The sequence below is a fragment of the Danaus plexippus genome, chromosome 6 (genome assembly GCF_018135715.1).
Source record: "Danaus plexippus chromosome 6, MEX_DaPlex, whole genome shotgun sequence".
In the NCBI taxonomy this organism is placed as follows: domain Eukaryota; kingdom Metazoa; phylum Arthropoda; class Insecta; order Lepidoptera; family Nymphalidae; genus Danaus; species Danaus plexippus.
Genome location: NC_083540.1, coordinates 3,940,182 through 3,958,842, shown reverse-complemented (window position 1 = coordinate 3,958,842; position 18,661 = coordinate 3,940,182). Strand labels below are relative to the sequence as shown.

Below are 18,661 nucleotides of genomic sequence, written 5' to 3'. Positions count from 1 at the left end.
ATTAGAACGTTCATAATAACTACGCCTACTGATCAGGCAAGTTTTAGCTTACCCTTACAGATTGGTGAGCACTGTGGAAGCCAGTCTAAATGTGAGGTCCGGACCTGTAGGGACAGAGACAGAAAACTACGAACCGCTTGGACTTGGTTTTACCTGGAAGAAAATTATCCGAACGCTAACCGTGTAACATGTTATTTAAGAATCTATATCTATCTATAAGACATATTCAATTTGGAAGTTGTGCTATCACTAATTAATAACTAAACGCTAACTATAGGCCGTCATGAAAGGTGAAGATAAAATATTTATTATAGAACACAAAGTAAAATTAAAACTTTATGAAAATTTACGTGCAGCATTTTTTCACCTAAATTTTACAAGACCTCATTGATTGAAAACTAGATCCGAAAAAGGATGCTCATAATTATATTTAAAAAAAATGATATCTGCTATTTTTTCTGAAATCTCAATTTAGTTTGAAGAAGAATGTTTGTTCTTAACGAAAGTTATTTTGCCAAAATATATATTGTAGTAATATGAGAGGGTAGGAGAGAATCAATGTAGGAATATGAGAGGGTAGGAGAGACTCAAACGACATATAAGCAGTTGTCAGAGGACATCAGGGCTCTTTTTCGTTCGTAACGCGCGTTGGTGTGATAGTTTAGTCGTTAGTAGATTTTAGAAGTGTGTTTAAATCTTTCGATTGTGTTATATTCGGATTTCATTTAATGATTAGTTTAAATCAAGATAGTTGAAAGTTATTCATTTAGAATTGTTTTTATTTTTGTGTAAATTTAATAAATTAGCGGTGGAATTGTATCGAATGTTATTTTTTAAAAAGTCAATTCTTACCTTGTTTCTAAGAATATATATATATATTTTTTTTGGTATCAGATAAATTTCCTTTGGTATCAGATAAAATTACGATTATGACCCTTTTGTATATGATATACATTAAGTTACATAATTATTTACAATTAATATAAAGTTGTGCAAATAACTTCAGAAATTATGGCAGAATCGACTAAATATATATAAAAACATATGTCACACTGACTTACACAAATTTCCTCTTTACCCATATTAAAATTAGTATCCCTCCGAAACATGTTTTTCACCTAAAATCTAACTTTCAGCTCTGGTTACGGTTTCAGCTGAAAGCAAAACTTGCATGTTTTAATTAATCCTTGTTTACCAAAATCTAGTCCATATTCACATATGTATATGCAGATAAGTCTAGTTTAAATTTTAATATATGTAGATAGACACCGTCATCGATGTTGAATAAGATTAAAGAAAAAATTTAATTATCACAATATTATGTAAGTATGTTAAATAAAGACAGAGTAATATAATTTTTATAAAAGTAGGTTTCATACCATTGCAATAAAAGACCACTAAATAAAGCAAAAGCAGGTTTATTTTTTCTTCGTGTTAAATATTAAATCAACAAAGAATAAAATAACTTTTTATTTTTTATTAAAGCTATGGCTTCATTCACGCTGAAAATTTGTTTTTTGATTTTATTCATAACAAGACTTACTTTAATTGAAGCTATGTCTTTTCATAAAGATTACCTCGGTTATGACCGCGGCAGTCAATTCTACAAGAGAACAAACTATGTCCGAGACATTATAAACGCCTTATAGACAACTTACACACTATGATGAAGGTTATACTTATAAACGTATATCTCAACCTTGGACATAGAAAGGGAGGATAAAGATGACCATGACGACAACTTCTCAGCATTCCATGGATTCACTGTGCGGGTGCCGGATCCATCGCGTTTCAGATTGAGGAGCTTTAACAGTGCCTGGGACTTGCGACCCAGGTGTGGGTTTAAGGAACCCCCTATCTAACGTACCTTAAACGCTCCCTCCCCCGTTCAACCGCCTTCGAAGTACATTCTAAGACTGAATTGATGTTAATTCTAGATAGTCCCAAGTCTTTTAGTAGGTTGTAGAGAGATTTACCGGTATAACTCTCGCTCCAACTTCTACCGCATACAAATTTACGACAAAACTGTTCTTAGTGAGTTCGTTTGTGAGTTCGTACCTAATACTTATTTACCTTGATGGCATGGTCTTTGGGGATGTAGGTTTTCAAAAGGAACCGTATTAACACAACACGCTTTAAAGTTGGCGAATACTAAAATTTGTCTGGTCTGGACGCCGACGCACAAATATCCTCTTGGATTTCATATTGTTTCTCATACGTATTCATCATTATAAGGCAATCCAGAGTCGCTTCCAGGGTGGAGTAAGGCTCGTATGTTGTTATTTCTTTTTGAGCTCTGGCTACCGCAAGACTTACATTCACACACACTACTTACGTTCACACAGATTTCTAGAACCCCATCGTGTCGACGAATATTGGCCAATATCCAGGGGTACCTTGCAACCAGCAAATGCTTAGCAGTTTTATCTACCTTAATATATATATATATATATATATATATATATATATATATATATATATATATATACAAATTTCGGTAAAGGTACCGCAAAAACTTAGTACCGTAAAATTTTTTGTAAAATTACTCTGATCTGGGAGAGTCATTTAGAACTCACTGAGATAAAATTTTAGCAGTTCTGGCGAACAATCATGAATCAAGGTGCGCCATTTTAGTGCTAATGAGATGTTAAAATCTCCTATGTGTAACCACTCGTTCTACATTTTTAAACTCATCGCATGAATCTTATATTTAGCATTCTCGTCTTGTCGGTTAAAAGACGTATATATATCGCTATCTTTCCCCTTCTTACTTCATCCAAACCCTACTCTATTACGGTACTCCTATCATAAATTGTTTATGGAATTGAAGTCTTGACTGGGACAACTTTGGGTTTTAGACGTGATGTTACGATGTCATCATGGGATTTCCCTAGGATATGACTCTTAGGTGCTTATTGAGCTCCAACTGCCTTTTTAGATTCATCAAAAACTATTGCAATCCCTGAATAAAGCTGATGAATCAGCCAATAGCGCGAGCCCGAGCCTCAACTTCAACACCTTTATGACGCTTGCATCTAACTTCGACAAGAGTTTTTTTTAAATCATAGACAAGGAAAGGCTAATTTAATCGTGATATTACAGTTAATTATCGTAGATCCAGTCTTTTTTGGCGTTACTCATTGGTTAATTATTATCTACAGCATTGACAACCTAACGATAATCCCGAATCCTATGAGGTATATCTTGTATTCCGCCTACAGACAGACAGTGACATCTATTTGGTTTTGTGCTCAATCCATCCGTCTACTCACAGAATTTATCCACTTCATCCAATACTACTTGACAGTGTTTGGGGTTACGTGTCAGTTGGCGAGATTGTCAGCGAAGGTTAAAATGGATTCTATGTATTTATTGTTAAACTTGAACCAACATCACCATTTTTTCTTGTTACTTATTACTACTATTTCTATCCACTAAGATCTTAAACACTATATTAAATATAATTGGAGATAAACAACAGTCAGAATTAGTCCTACATTGTAACTCATTTTTTCAAAGGCTTTTTTTAGTTATAATAGAAAACTTTAAATTTGAGTAATATGTACGCTTTCATATCATTAACTAGTGTTGTATCGATTCGAACGCGTTCTCTAAGTCTATCCAACAAACTGGAATTAAAAAATATTTGTATGGACTAAAAAGAAAATGTGAATTTCTGAATCTAAGCGTGAAATACCATATGTTGCAGCAGTAAGAATGTAATGTTTATATATGTATAACATATTTTATAAATGAAACCTTCAATTCCATCAAGATCGGTTGTGTTAGTCCGACAAATTGCCTCAATTTGATCTCGCTATCTTGTTGACCAGACCTAGACATTAATATTAATAGCAAGGACAAATAGACTTCTAAATGGCACAGACCCGACTGAAACTATAGAACTTGTCTCAATACTAAAATTTAAGGCAAGCCTTGGAACGACGTCCGATACTTTACTCGTGTCAAATTTGTTAGATTAACGATATGAACCAATATGTCTGACATCTGTTGTAGAATAAATCAAATTTAGAAAGTGTAGAAAGACATGCGTTTACAATTTTATTCCATATAGCTTGTCAGTACCATACTTTTTATGTATATAATAATTAATTCACATAATATATATGGTACAAAATTTAAGTGCTATTGATATTAATTATTAAAGTAAAGCTTTAATAAAACACAAAATAAAATATCCAAAAAGGATCATAATTTATTTATAAAATGATATATACAATTTACAATTGACGAAAGGACCTTTAGGACGACCAGGTTTAAGAGTCGACAGTTTATAAAATATTTTTTAAAATACTTTCTGCTAATTTATCAGTAGTTTTATATTTTTTTATTTATATATATATTTTTAATAATTTACATAATACTATTTGTACGGGCTCGTTAACACCTCGAAGTTCTAAAGGTCACTCGGTGATGCATAAAAACATCCTACACAAGTTTCATTGGTAATAGTAATATCTAATATTTACAAGTCATATTTACATAACCTGAAATTTATCAGCAGTCCTCTCGATGAAACATTAATTTCTATTAATTTCCTATATTGCTTTGACTTTATTAAGATCGCCGAAACTGAATTAATCTACAGCTTCACAGTTTCTGAAATTTCTAAAAAAAAATTTTGTTTCACAACAAATAAATGTTCATGAACAAGTTACTGTCAACGCCGATAACTATAGTTTGTGATTTCAATCTCCTTCAACATTTAACTATTTATCACAATCGCATATTCAAATCAACCAAAGTAAATGCAACAATAATGCATACTTGCAAGTTGTAAATTTAACTAACGCCGCCTTGCGTAGTAAATACATGTAAATACATGAAAACTCACAGCCCTTAAAGGCGGTTCAATTTTCATACCAACAATCTCATAGGATATCAACGAAATTATATTTGGCAGTGCCATATTATAACATTTTATTTAAATATTACATATTTATTAACACTCCCGTACAAAGTTATATATATGTTTATGTCCACACAATAAGAGCCACTAGCTATGGTTGGAGTTGCTGTACGAGTTCATCCTCTGCAAGTTAACCGACACACTGTTCCCGTTCTTCTCTAGACCCGCTATAAAGTCTTCCAACAACTTAGCTAGAGCCTTCCTTTTGAAACGTAACGATTCACTGATGACGTCACGTATCACCTCCTTCTTTATATCAACACTACCTTGTAATTGTTTCAAGTATTCGAACAGCTTTGTGAAATCTGTTGAAAGAATTGAATATTACATTTAATATTTTTATAGATTATAAAGCAGTTAGCTGACACTTAAACATTTGTTTATCTTAATTGAAATAAACAATATTATCAGGGAATAATTAAGAACACATTTATGATAAAAATTTTAACAAAACATAACAAATGTAAAATAAAGCCTAAACTGTCACATACATATTTCATTTATATGAAAAATTTGCAATGCCATTGTGAAGAGGCGAATATACACTTTCAAGCAAAACCTGTTTTATAGGATTGTCATGCAAGTTAACAAAAATATCATTCATATAATAGTAATATATTGATTGTAAATTACTCCAAACAAAGAGTGGCACTTTCTTTGGACTCCCGTGATATAGATGGCGCTGAAGGTTTGAATAACTATTGTTTTTTTTTTGTAATGTATATAACTGTTAGCTTTGAGGCTTTCACAGCGTCACCGGGAGTGTGCCTGTTCTGATAGCGGCCCGTCACGAAGCAGCCTGAAGGGCCGATATCTATTGTGTTCAGACACGCAAGGCCAAATATCCTTATCATCGCACCGTCATAGCAATGGGAACATAATTTTAAATATATATTTTACAATATAATATAAATTATTATGTACTTTCTATAACGATTTCATCCTAATTATAAACTAATAACCTACATTTCTTTAGCTACTTTTCATATAAACCAAGTTAATGAAAGGATTCTTATACATATTATTACTTTGAATACACACTGCTATATTTGTCTTACGTACTAAAACTTATATTCCTTTAAATTCAATACAATAAACTAGACTATTATTAGCCTAACTTCTCAAAGCTATAAAATTTAATACAAATTAACTAATATTATTGGCCAACTTCTGTTTAATATTCCAAGCTGTAGCCATAACGAAAACTATAGGATAAATGGACATATAAATGTTAATGAAATTGTAACAAAGAGTTAGAAATTAACCAACAAATTATATGGAATTAGAATGAGTCTTAGAATTACCAAATTTTTTTACCAATTCAATACTGGAAAGTCGTTACATAAAATAAAAAAATCTTTAATTCTAGAAGAATCCTAATACCAGATGCTAACCAAAATCATATGGAATAACATTTTGATAGTGCAAAAGAACTACATAATGTTAAAGATGATGAGACGCACTAAATATGTTTATAGGTATATATGTCATGGCCAAATATTTAGATTATATTTGGGTTCATAATTTCAAAATAAAGGCAATGTTTAAAACCGGTTACTGGTTTTTTTTTCATAATGTACCCGTTTTATATAAAACATATACATCTATAAATTAGAATATAGAATATAAAATAAAAAAATTATAATAAACAAAAAAAATATGGTCCTAGTATCTATATTAGTCTCAACTAACACATTTCAATGATAGTATAGTACAATAGTAATATTTCTTATTCATAAATGTATAAGAACAAACCTCTCCCTGGCCTCCTCACAGCTCGGTACACATCAGCCCTCACACACAGATTGTGTTTCTTGATCTCGGCCAATTCCTTGGCAGTCGGCTGAGGCGGCACCGGCGGCTCGTGACGCTCGCTCTGTAGATATATAATAAATATTTTATTAATCTTAACAGTAGGAGGATCAGAGTTATTTTAGTTAAATGGTAAATTAGAGTTCTATATAATCCCTTTCTTAGTTACTAGTTTATTAAACAGCCATCATTTTATTTTTTACATATATCTATCTACCTCTTATTTTGTGCAAGATGTTGCCTTTACACATACTTTACTCATAGTTTAGTTAATGGTAATTGTTGACCATAATTATTTTGTTTTTTGTAAAATATAAGACAAGAGACGAAACCTCTCAGGATTCCATAAATTCACCGTGCGGGTGCCGGGTCCATCGCGTTGCAGGGAGAGGAGTTTCAACAGTGCCAGGGACTTGCGACCCAGGTGTAGGTTTAAGGGGCCCCTATCTATCGCGCGTTAAACGCTCACTTCCACCATCCAAGCTCCTCTCCCGACCTAACTAAATTTGAAAAGAACCTACTAGGGCTGCTTTCGACGCACGTTCCAAGAATGAATTGATGTTAATTCTTGACAGGCCCAAGACTTTTAGTAAGCTGTAGAGAGATTTGGCGGTTATACCTCTCGCTCCTACTTCTAACGCGTATAAATTTACAACGAACCCATTCTTAGTGAGTTCGTAATATTTGTTGACCTTGAAGTCAGGGTCTTTTGGGATGTTGGTTTCCCAAGGACCCGTGAGCTCTATTAGTACAACGCGCTTTAAAAGTCGCGAATATAAAAAAACATAATTTAAATTTTAGTACTTATCGTGACACTGCAACAAGAATATAAAAAAAACGCTGGTGACAGAATGTAACAATCTCACCTCAAAACATCAAAAGATCTTTTAACAATTTATCATAATAGTTATGAATAAACTATTAACAAAAAAATCTATTACATCATTATTCAATAAGTAGACTGCTGTTTACTTAATAAGTTATCACTTACAAACTGTTTCGTTACTATTGAATTACTACAGAATTTAATTACTTAGAAAGTATTCTATGGTTTAAGGAGTGAGTAAAGTCATGTTTAACTTTACTCACAAAAAATATTTATAAAAATAAACAAAATCTACATTCTCAATAACTGGTCTCCATTACTATTTATTTATGCTTGGTTATCTTTTAATCTTTGAATATTTACTACCTACAATCATTAAATTAATGTATATTACCAGTTTACATTTTATACCACAAGGTGACGTCTGCGGTTTGAATTAAGATTTATTAATTAATATATTCTATTAAATATTATATTCTGATAAATTTGATCTACCATTTTTTTAAAATCCAAGATCATTTTCTGTAGTAGTCTTTTTTACATATTTCTAACTTTGTTTAAAAGAATTCAACCTCACACAAAATATTATCAAAAGAAAGTAAAACAATTGTTGAGAAGTAAATATACTAATATCCTAGTTTGTAGACATCACAAACTGTACATATATTACATAGTTAAAACAGACTTGAATTAAAATCAATTATGTATAGAAATGTCTGGTCTATAGATTTTTTTTTAATATGTTAACCTTATCTGTATCTATAGATTCTCACAGCGATTATATTGTAGAGTCTGTATCAATATATTTATGTATGTTATATCATTAGATACAATTATTAAATACAAAAATAAATTTAACCTTCCGTCTTCTTTTCCTTTCTCTTGCTATGAAATTGTTCTCTGCCGCAATGCCCTGTATGATAGCGTTTATCTGAAGCTCCTGTGAATCGTGGGACGGTGACGGCAAAGACGCCTCCGCGGGCGGGGACGGAGACCTCGGCATTTTGCCCATCGTAGTATAGGCATCTGGAAAGAGAGGTACCATCATTGAATATTACATACACCTTGTTTATAATCTATGGATCTCTAAAACGAATTAAAATCATTTTACCATTTTAAATATAAAATTAACATTAACAGTTTATGTATATAAAAAAAATTAGCAAAAATAGCAACTTTAATTTTAAACAAATTTAATTAAATATTCATAGCTACTTTGCCATGAACCTATTTTTTATTTAAAATAATGTACTCACATTAAACCTTTAAAGGCTAAGATTGTCTCAAAATTTTTGTATTTTGTTTCTAAACAAAAATGTATATGTTCCCATTCCCACATAATTAATCGTCGTCTCACCGTATAGGTATTAATCACTGAATTTTATTTAATATAATATTTATATATACTTCATAACAAAAGGATTATTTTTTATTAAAAATGGTAGTATTATATATTCTCACTCAGTCATTTCAAATAAATCAAATCTGAGTTCTGATAAATGTAATAAATTACTAATGGACTGTAACGGATATTTTTGTGTGATATTAAAAGTTAGCAAGAAAATGAATTTTATATGCCTCATATATTTTAAAACCTGCTCTTTCTGTAACAGCCTTCTCAATCTATTAACATTTATAACTTTTAAAACAGTTAAAAAAACACAAAAAGTAAAAAAAATGCTACCGCTCACAATATTCAGTACTAATTGGATTATGTAAATTTGTTGAGGTTTTCAATCAACAATCAATCATTCATGTCTTGTTCACCATTTAATTAACAATATCACATATTAATAAGGAATATATATATATATATATATATAAGGAATATATATTTATATATATATAAGGAATATATATTTATATATATATATATTCCTTATTAATATGTGATAATATATATATATAGTCTGTGATATTACGAAAACACAAGAAATTGTAATGTTTAATTTTATAATCCAATCATAGAAAAATATATATTTGATCTATTTGGACTATTATATCAGTACATCTTATACAGATGTATTTTATGAAAATATATATTAATAACCAAGGTTTGCTTACAGCGTATCAAAAATACCTACCTCCATTAAGAAAAGGCTTGACAACTGGTGGTAGATTTGCGGGCGCGGCTGGCGGTGGTGCCGGAGTGGGCGGACCGCCGTCCGGGCAGGGAGGCTCCTAGAACATGATATAAATAAAAATATAAACATATTCTATAACAAAAAATATTCTCCAACAACAACAAATGAGTACAACAAATAATTCCTAGTTTGCTCCCTGGGAACATCACACACATATATATATATATAATATAATAAATAATATTATACTAATATATTTCGTTAGAATTTCTTTGCAATTTGCGATAGATATGTTTTATTACTGTATATTTTATTTAACGCACAAAAACAATGTATTTTACTTGTGTTTAATTATTTCCTGTATAAATTTCATAAAGAAACTAAATATAAGTTAGACTTTTAAGTTTATTCATTAATAGAAAGAATAATAGAAATAAAGTGAGGAATCGTCGCTGGGTTTAAAGATTAATCCATAAGCCACTTCAAAACGTTTGCAGCTAGTATATTATCTGTATTGATGGCATACTCTGTATGCAGTATGAAAAAACGTCTGTCTTTACATACAGAATAAAAATAAAAAACAAATCGAAAAAATAAAAATATTACAGTACTTATTGACCCTATTTGTATCTAGCCTGTAATTTTTGGAATATAAAACATACATATTGGTCCAATGCGAAAACTTAAAAAAAGTCGTTTAAAAATTAACCTGACCATATTGAAAAGTAAAAAGTTATAATAAATTTTGACCCAGATGTCAACATATCTTAATGAGCAAGTATTTACTATTTTATCATTAAAGCGATTAAAATTATAAAATATTATCTCTACCGAGAAATTTATGTAAAGATCTTATTTAAGGATTACATTTCTCAAAACCGACTAAGTAGACTACACTACACCCACAGTAAAATAATCCCATTAGTGTCTTCACTGGCTTATATGAAATACAGATTTTAAAGCAGAAATATATAAACTTGCCTTAATATTAAGATGTATTATTTGTTTTTGTGATATCATTAGAAATAACTTCAAAAACCGGTTATCATATTATTTTTATAAGGAAACCTATAAATGAGACGACATGAGGATTTTATTCCTCAAAAAAGATACTCATAATAGCATAACTCAATAAATATATACCTCAGGTGGTCTCCCTGACGGTAGGTCCGACGGTACCGGCGCCAGCGGTGATGCCGGTCTACGTGACGTCACAGGCGACAGTGGAGCGGCGGGCGGCGGTGTTAGTGGCGGCTGAGGTGATAGCGGCTGTGTGATCACCGTCGGTGTGGACGGCCGCCTCGCCACCACGTGGTGCGGTATGGGTCCTGCCTTCCTTTTGGGCGGCACCGCCCGTGGGCTCTCCGTCCCCCGCTTACCACCGACACCGCCGCCAGCGGAGCCCCGCACCGCACCCAAGGGATCTATATCCGCCTCGTCCACCATCATGCGCTGAAAAAAAAGGAAGAATAGTTATAGCTTGATCATAATAGCGTTCTCGTAAATATGCAGATGCGCATGTGGAAATGTTATAGGACAAGTCGTGGTATAATATTCTATGAATACATTCTTGTTCTTGCTAGGTATTATTTACAAATAAATAGTTTTTTTATTGAACCTTTTACACAAAATTTTGTACTATAATAGAATAGACCTCAGAGGACGGAATTCGCTATTTATTATTTCTACATAGCACTGTCCTCAAATTAGCTACAAAAAAAACTAATGAAGAAACAATAAAAAAATAATTCCTATAATTATAATTTAATAATATGACCCAAATATAGTAATTGTATTCCAATTTTTATAACATCACTTATTATAATATACATTTGTATATCATTTAAAGTTGATATATTATTTTATTTAAAAGTCCCAATGCTATCATCAAATGAGTGACTAAACCAAAATAATATTATGGAGTGATTTAGTTTCTTGACAGTACACGGACCATTTATGTATGAACAACTTGTTAAGGGTTTATGTAAATTAATTGGAGTGTGGCATTAATTGTACATCATGACTGAAATGTGGGTTCTAACTTTTTAAAATATATTGATTAATTCCTTAAGATATGACTTTATGAATAAAAAAGACAGTGAATAGAATTTGTTTTTTTTATCTGTTACATAAAAAGAAGGTATTTTGGACCAATATCTAAATAAATTTATATCCAAATAAGATAGTTTAGAGTCTAGATACCTTAAGAAGATATTTTAATTAAATGAGCAGAATATAAGAATGTTACCAAAGGAAAGTTAGAAAGTTACATTTGATGGTTTGCCTACAGTAAAGCAGTTTCCTTGATTGAAAATAAAGGGGTCAAAGTAAAAGCAAGTGCCAATACATAATATTTTTAGACAAAAGAAGTAGACACCAAATCTTAATTAAAAATTCATATCATTTAACTATCATTTAAAGCCATTTTTTTTCTTAAGGAATATAAGAGTACCTTTTTTAATTTAATGATTTAATAAAGCACCTCAATTAGAACTATATCAACTGTTTAGTCTCACCTTATCTATCTTAAATGGATTTCCGAACATATGTTGCCTCACGGGCTGCGATTCGATCTCTCGTAACTGCGGCGTCATACGTTTTAGATATTCCTGGTAATTACCCATTTGAGCAACGGGCATCGAATGTAAACTATCTTCATCTACTAAACGTGTATGCGCTAACGACGGTTGAAGGAAATTAGCACGCATTCTCACCACCTGAAAAATAAAAAAATACCGTATTTTTAGCCATGTTAGCAAATTTTTAAGTTACGTATTGTATGGAATAACACAAATTGTACCTAAAATACTAATAACACATGCCTCATGATTTCAAGTATTTCATGTTTATTTAGAGAAAAAACATTGTGAAAGTGATAACTTAGTCACGATATGATGATTTTTTTTTTTTTATTATATATAAACTCTTGTTTTAGATAAAATTAATGACATACCTGATCCAATAAATCTCGCCTCTGTATATCAAAAGGGTTTCTATACGTATGGGCCTGTGTTTTATGTCGTCCACGCGATAGACCCACAACAAAACCGCCGAATTCGTTCAACTGATCTCTTAGAGCCGTAAACTTGTCTTGTAGACACGGATGCGTTGTTAGATCTTTCTTAAGAGGAGATCGCGGCATTACCCGCACGCTTTCTGCAACCTGTAATCAAAATGTCATATTATAATAAAAAACTATACTAAAAGGATATGGATACTGATTTTGGCTGTAAATGAGACAAATCTAAAATTTTCAAATAATCTTTTAATTGTTTAGAATCACTAATAGTGGAATTGTTTATTAAAAATATATAAAACGAAACAAAAATAACATAAATTGTCAAATGACCTACAAATACAAATAATGTTAATTTTATGAATGATTTTCTCACCTTCTGATTATTTCCAGTCGATGCCTTGTTTATAACATCCGCACAAAGTTTTTCGAATTCAATTTTCGCCTGGTTTTTCAGTCTTTTCAAATAGTTTAATACACAGAAGCTCAGTGAGTTGTCTTGTGTATCTGGAATCAAGCTCTGCACCAACGGTGTTGACGCTCCCATTTTCGTTAATGCCCGCCGGAGTGGCTACAAAAAAATATTATTATTGATGAAATTGGCTAATATTCAAATAAATGAAAATAATATAAAAATCTTCAACCATTTATTTACAAACATATGTTTTATATTTTTCAATGTATCTTTTTAGTAAGTTAATAATAGGTTGAAACGTTTACCGTAACGTAATACGATGGCATGCGATCCAAATACTGCTGAAAAGCCATTTTCCACTCTGGCGTTGGTTTGCATCTATGAACTTTAAACAAATCATCCAACAACGGCAAAAGCACTGGGTAGTTGTAAGGCAACACAAACAAGTTGACGCAAGTCAGGTTCGTTGATGCTTTTAGGTAGCCAAATGGATGACTGACTTCAGAGTTTTTGCAGCCACTGTTAGCAACAAATACCTGAAAACAAATAAAAATTATATTTAAAATAACTGATAAAACTATATCCTTACTTATAAACACAAATAAAAAAAATATATTCTATTATTTTACTTATTAAGTTATTGATGTTATAATTTGTGATTAGGAGGAATTTATAATCATTTGGTTGAAATTCACAAAAATAATAAAGGAAATTTTATAATTAATTAATATGTACAAACCTGCCAGCAAATTGTTGGTTGCTTCCTTGCCAAAATGAACTGTGTAAGTGGACTGGGTTCAAGTTCATACTTGTCAAATGGTAAATTATCTATGACCATTGGCTCTTGACTGGAGCAAGTGAACTTGACCACAGGATGAGCTGACCGAGGAGGCTATAATAAGAACAAGTTCATTAGTTTCACGCTTCTAAGATATAATATTATAATTTTGTTTCATACATGTAACACTTGATTATTATTTTTATTATTTTTAAAGATCGGGTTTCGCTGTAAACAAGGACAGATCATAAAAATAAAAATTTAACAGAGACCAACCAACCTTGCAAGTGGTAGGCTGTATTGAGAATACTTAATTAGATGCTTCAAGAATGCCTGACTTACATATCCTTTTAACTTATTCAAATTTATGCACTTTTAAATGCAAATGTGATTATGTGTTATTCTAGTATGCAAGCATTTCTAATGAAAACTAAGGGAAATTTAAGTATTAGATACTTATATACATATAATTATCATTTTTAAAGGATAATTACATATTAAAATAATCACTACAAAAATATTTACTATCTCCAATGAATGTATACAAAACTCACCAAAGTACCGGCATTAGGATCTGGTCTAAATGACTCGGGTATAGGCCAGTAGCCAACTGCAAAGCCTTTCTGTGAGACAGTTCTTGGTACATAGATAAGTCGTCGACATGAATGCCAAGCTGCTGGTGTGCTTGCCTGGTTGGGTAATCCTGTCTGATATGAATTTCCATTCCAACGCTGGAAATATAAACAATATTTTTACTAAATAAATGTCAATAATAATGACATTATACTTAAACAATCATTGAATAGTCACAACCTTTCCTTTTACTGTTTAGATTCATGAATAATCATATAAATTGAAAAAATATATGATTAATTATATAGAGAAATAGCAAATTTTTTCTTAACTAATAAATTTAATTTAGGTTTTATACCCCATTTCTCTCATCGATATCCATTTCTTTATCTTCTTGAGTAATTTCCTCTGGTTCTCCCTCCCTGTTACCACCATCTATGGGAGGTGGATCTGGACCTATCTTTTCAAAGTTGATAACCACACCGCTTTGGACTTTTTGGACCAAGCTGTCTATACACTGCATCAACATACGATGAGAAGTGATGCAATATGAGCGACCTTAAAATATAAAGAATAAATAAATTAGTACTTCTTTTTAGTTTTAAACTAATAAGGCAGTTTTAAAAAAATCCAGACAGTGTTATTAAAATTTAATATATTATTTTGCAAATTTGTATTCTCCAACAGAAATCTAATTAACATAACTTTAACATCCGATTGGAAACTTGTAGTAAATACACTACACTATCTTATAAGACTTTGTAATATAAAAAATAAACACTTTATTATTTACCTACAAAAATAAACAACAAAATATAATTTATGTGAATATTAATAATATTAGATAATGACTACACACCACCAGTGACCTCACACATGGCATCAATAGGTGATGAATCAGAGGGCACAAGACCAGAGTCTCTTTCTACAGCTGGAGTTCCCGCTAGCCTCAGAACCAAAGAAAACAAACGTTGGTCCCAACGGAAAGGCTCTCTAGTAAGCTCGGAACCGGGAATAGGACAATTCATTGGTAAATTAAACTGTAAAAATAATAAAAACACTTAATATATACAACATTCAAATTTACAAGAATATAATGATTAATTGAATATATATATTCATCTAGTAGGAGTAATTTACTTATTTGCTTCCTGATAACCTTTTAGGTGCAAAATTGAAGAAAATACCACAACATACAATGGCATATCTGAACCATGGCATTATACAATAAAGATGAAAAAACTTGTTTAGCCAACATTCTTTTGTAAGATAAGATATGGGTAGCAATGTTTATATTGAGTAATTTGTACACAAGCCTAACTTCAAAGTGATAACTTGAGAACATTTATGTCATTTTAGTTTGAATGACAATATTTGTTGCAATAAATGTAGTAAATATATTTTTTGTTAACACTAAACATTAACTTCCATCTTAATCAAATGGACATCTCATAATCTTGTTCATTATATTCTTATAAGAAATAAATAATATCTAATACACACCTCCTCTTGGATGCCAGCATTGCTTGATAACTTTCCTCCATCAGTAATCACAACTATGACAGATGGTTCAAGGTAAAAGGGACATCTTCCCTGGCCATACGTATCTATTCCAGTCTGCATGCGATTTATATTTAAAACATCAAAAGCATGCTTGAGAGCAGCTCCCATCGTTGTTAAACCAAGGCACTGTAAATTCTTTAATTCATTGATAAAAGTAGCCAAATTCTCCTTCCAACCAGCCTGTAATAAGAAAAGATTTACTTTATTAATATAAAATATACTTCACAATAAGAGAAGACTAAATATTGTACAAATTATTGTTATCAACCCAAATGAAAACCACAATTACATTACTATGAACACTCATCAAATCATATTTCCCCCCAATTCGCCATTTCGTTAATAACGTTTTCTCAACCAATGAGAGCACTACGAGAGCGCAGTCGCGAGCGATATCGCGAAGGCAGCAACGGCAGCGGTTCGTCCTGTTTACGTCGTGTTGTATATTAAAGTAAAATCCGTTCTTTTAACGTATGTTCATGTTCTGGATTAATGATTGCAGTGAATATTGTACTATGTCAACTAAGCCGCCAGTAATGCTATTGTCTATGCAACAACAACAGGAATTACTCCCAAAAACGTGTTCAATCTGATATACTAACCTTGATGTTCGCGGGTGGCTCTTCGAAAGTTAGAAGCATATATCTATCGCCTCTGCTTTCAGGAGATCGTTGACGAACCTAAGACATATTATTTCATAAGCTTCACACACTTAACACGCGATAAACAAATCGATCACAAAACGAGGCGGTTTAAGGAGTCGATGACACTGCACGTACCTTTACGAACGTTTCCACAGCGCCCTTGGCTACATCGAGCAACGTTGGGCGTCCGCCCAAATAAGCTCTTTGGTTCATAGAAGCTGATGTATCTATTAAAAAGACTATAATAGTCATCGTGAAAAAATTCCTAAATATTCTTCTAAATACATTAAAATATGCGCACGCTATTATGAACAAGAACAAAAATGGCTGCTACATTGTACGCAGACTCGCTGAGAGGCGACCGTCCGACAGCCGCTTCGACGAGCAGCTGAACAAGCTACGCCACGAAGACTCCAAAAGTACCACGTGACCTAATCATACGTTCGGTTATTCTCGGTCTCCAATAGAAAAACGTTCGGCAAAGATCGTGCCTAAGTTTAATGTTGCCATTGCATCAGTTTAAATACCCTGGACAAAAGTTTTATATTATTTAATGTCAATAAATCTTTTAAAATATAAGTCTTTTTACTGTGTTTGATATTATTTACTTCCAAAGCGAAATTTACTGTATCGAAAAATGGTGAAGTATTCCACTTGTCTGACAATAAAGAAAACTTTAGCTTTAAAGTAGTCTTTGTGATGTAAAGAATTTGTTTTGTTTCAAAATTTTTTCTTTAAGCACATCCTTTTTATTTTTTTGAAGAAAGAACTAAACTTTATTCCATATTTTTTAAACATATTATCATTATTATTAAAATTGCCCCATAACAAGGCAAAAGAAATAAAATAGCAACACTGACAACTAAGTGAACAGGATTAAAATACAAGTATTTTAATAATATTTTGTAATCTGCCGTTGAAGTGACAATTTAAATAATGTTCAACAATGACACTTATTTAGGATGTCTATTTTTAATAGATAAAATTTATAAGGAACTTGAAAATAGTTATGCCTTTCTTACTCGTTAATTATAATCAGTACTCTACCGGAGACAGCGGCAAATTTAAATTACTTGCATGATATCATGATCACTTATGATTAATTACGAATACATAATATAGGACTGGAGGAACAAACTTTTTAATCTAAGTCGACGTTCATGCAAACATATTTTAATTAAATATTATGTTTTCGTAAAAAACTAAACTGCAGTTACAATTTATTTTTTGATAAGTATAATTAACACAGTTACATTTAATTGTATTATTTTAATAATTTATATAAATAATTCTAATATTCTTGTTATGAGATATCTAAAATAAAAATGATTATTTAATACTTATGTTAATTGACATCAGAGTTGCTTCTTACTTACATACGCTGAAAAACTGTTTTAGGACATTGCACTTTTCAAATTTTAATGAACATTTCTTTAAGTTACAGTCACTGAAAACACTAAAAAACAATAACCTTGTTATAACAAAATAAATTTAGATTCTGTTTTTTTTTTTCATTTTAAACTGTCACAAAATGTGCTTTGACTTTACTTGTACTGTCCGTTGGAGGTCTGTCATCATTATCATCATTTCACACAGGTACCGTTGCTAGGCTACGCTTGCGCACTGCTTCTGAGGGTCAAGGGGCAGAACTGAAGACTGGATTTCCTAGTATTATAAAAATACTTTGTAAACGTTATCCTTGTAAAATTGCTATATTATTAAAACTTTCAAAGTAATCCTTTTTTAACTTTCCTCGAAATGTTATTTCAAAATAATTTTAATTAAAACTTTCGCTTTTATGTTGCCTAACAAAACTTACCAACTCTGTGAGCGTGGATGAATATACTACTTATTTTTATCATATGATGGCATTTTTAACATAATTTCTCTAGACAATTTTGTATTTCCTCGATCTATGACAACAATTAAAGAATTTAAGTATAGAAACATTTACAGACAATTTAAAAAATATGCGTTGTCCTTGAGATACATAGTAATGAAAACTGACAATTCTTATTTT

The 18,661-nt window shown here is 31.4% G+C and overlaps 1 protein-coding gene across 1 annotated transcript; it reads right to left on the bottom strand.

Annotated features, from left to right (window-relative positions):
• Positions 1-4,191: 4,191 nt before the first annotated feature.
• On the bottom strand, positions 4,192-17,040 carry LOC116778872 (integrator complex subunit 6). The gene is made up of 16 exons (XM_032672937.2): positions 16,777-17,040; positions 16,600-16,677; positions 15,938-16,177; positions 15,294-15,474; positions 14,793-14,992; positions 14,416-14,592; positions 13,823-13,975; positions 13,389-13,619; positions 13,045-13,239; positions 12,606-12,815; positions 12,169-12,369; positions 10,796-11,104; positions 9,653-9,749; positions 8,428-8,594; positions 6,686-6,806; positions 4,192-5,235 (listed from the first exon to the last, which is right to left on the bottom strand). The coding sequence occupies exons 1-16, from the start codon at positions 16,891-16,893 to the stop codon at positions 5,018-5,020; spliced, it is 2,895 nt and encodes a 964-aa protein (XP_032528828.2). The 5' UTR covers positions 16,894-17,040; the 3' UTR covers positions 4,192-5,017.
• Between the last annotated feature and the right edge of the window lie 1,621 nt (positions 17,041-18,661).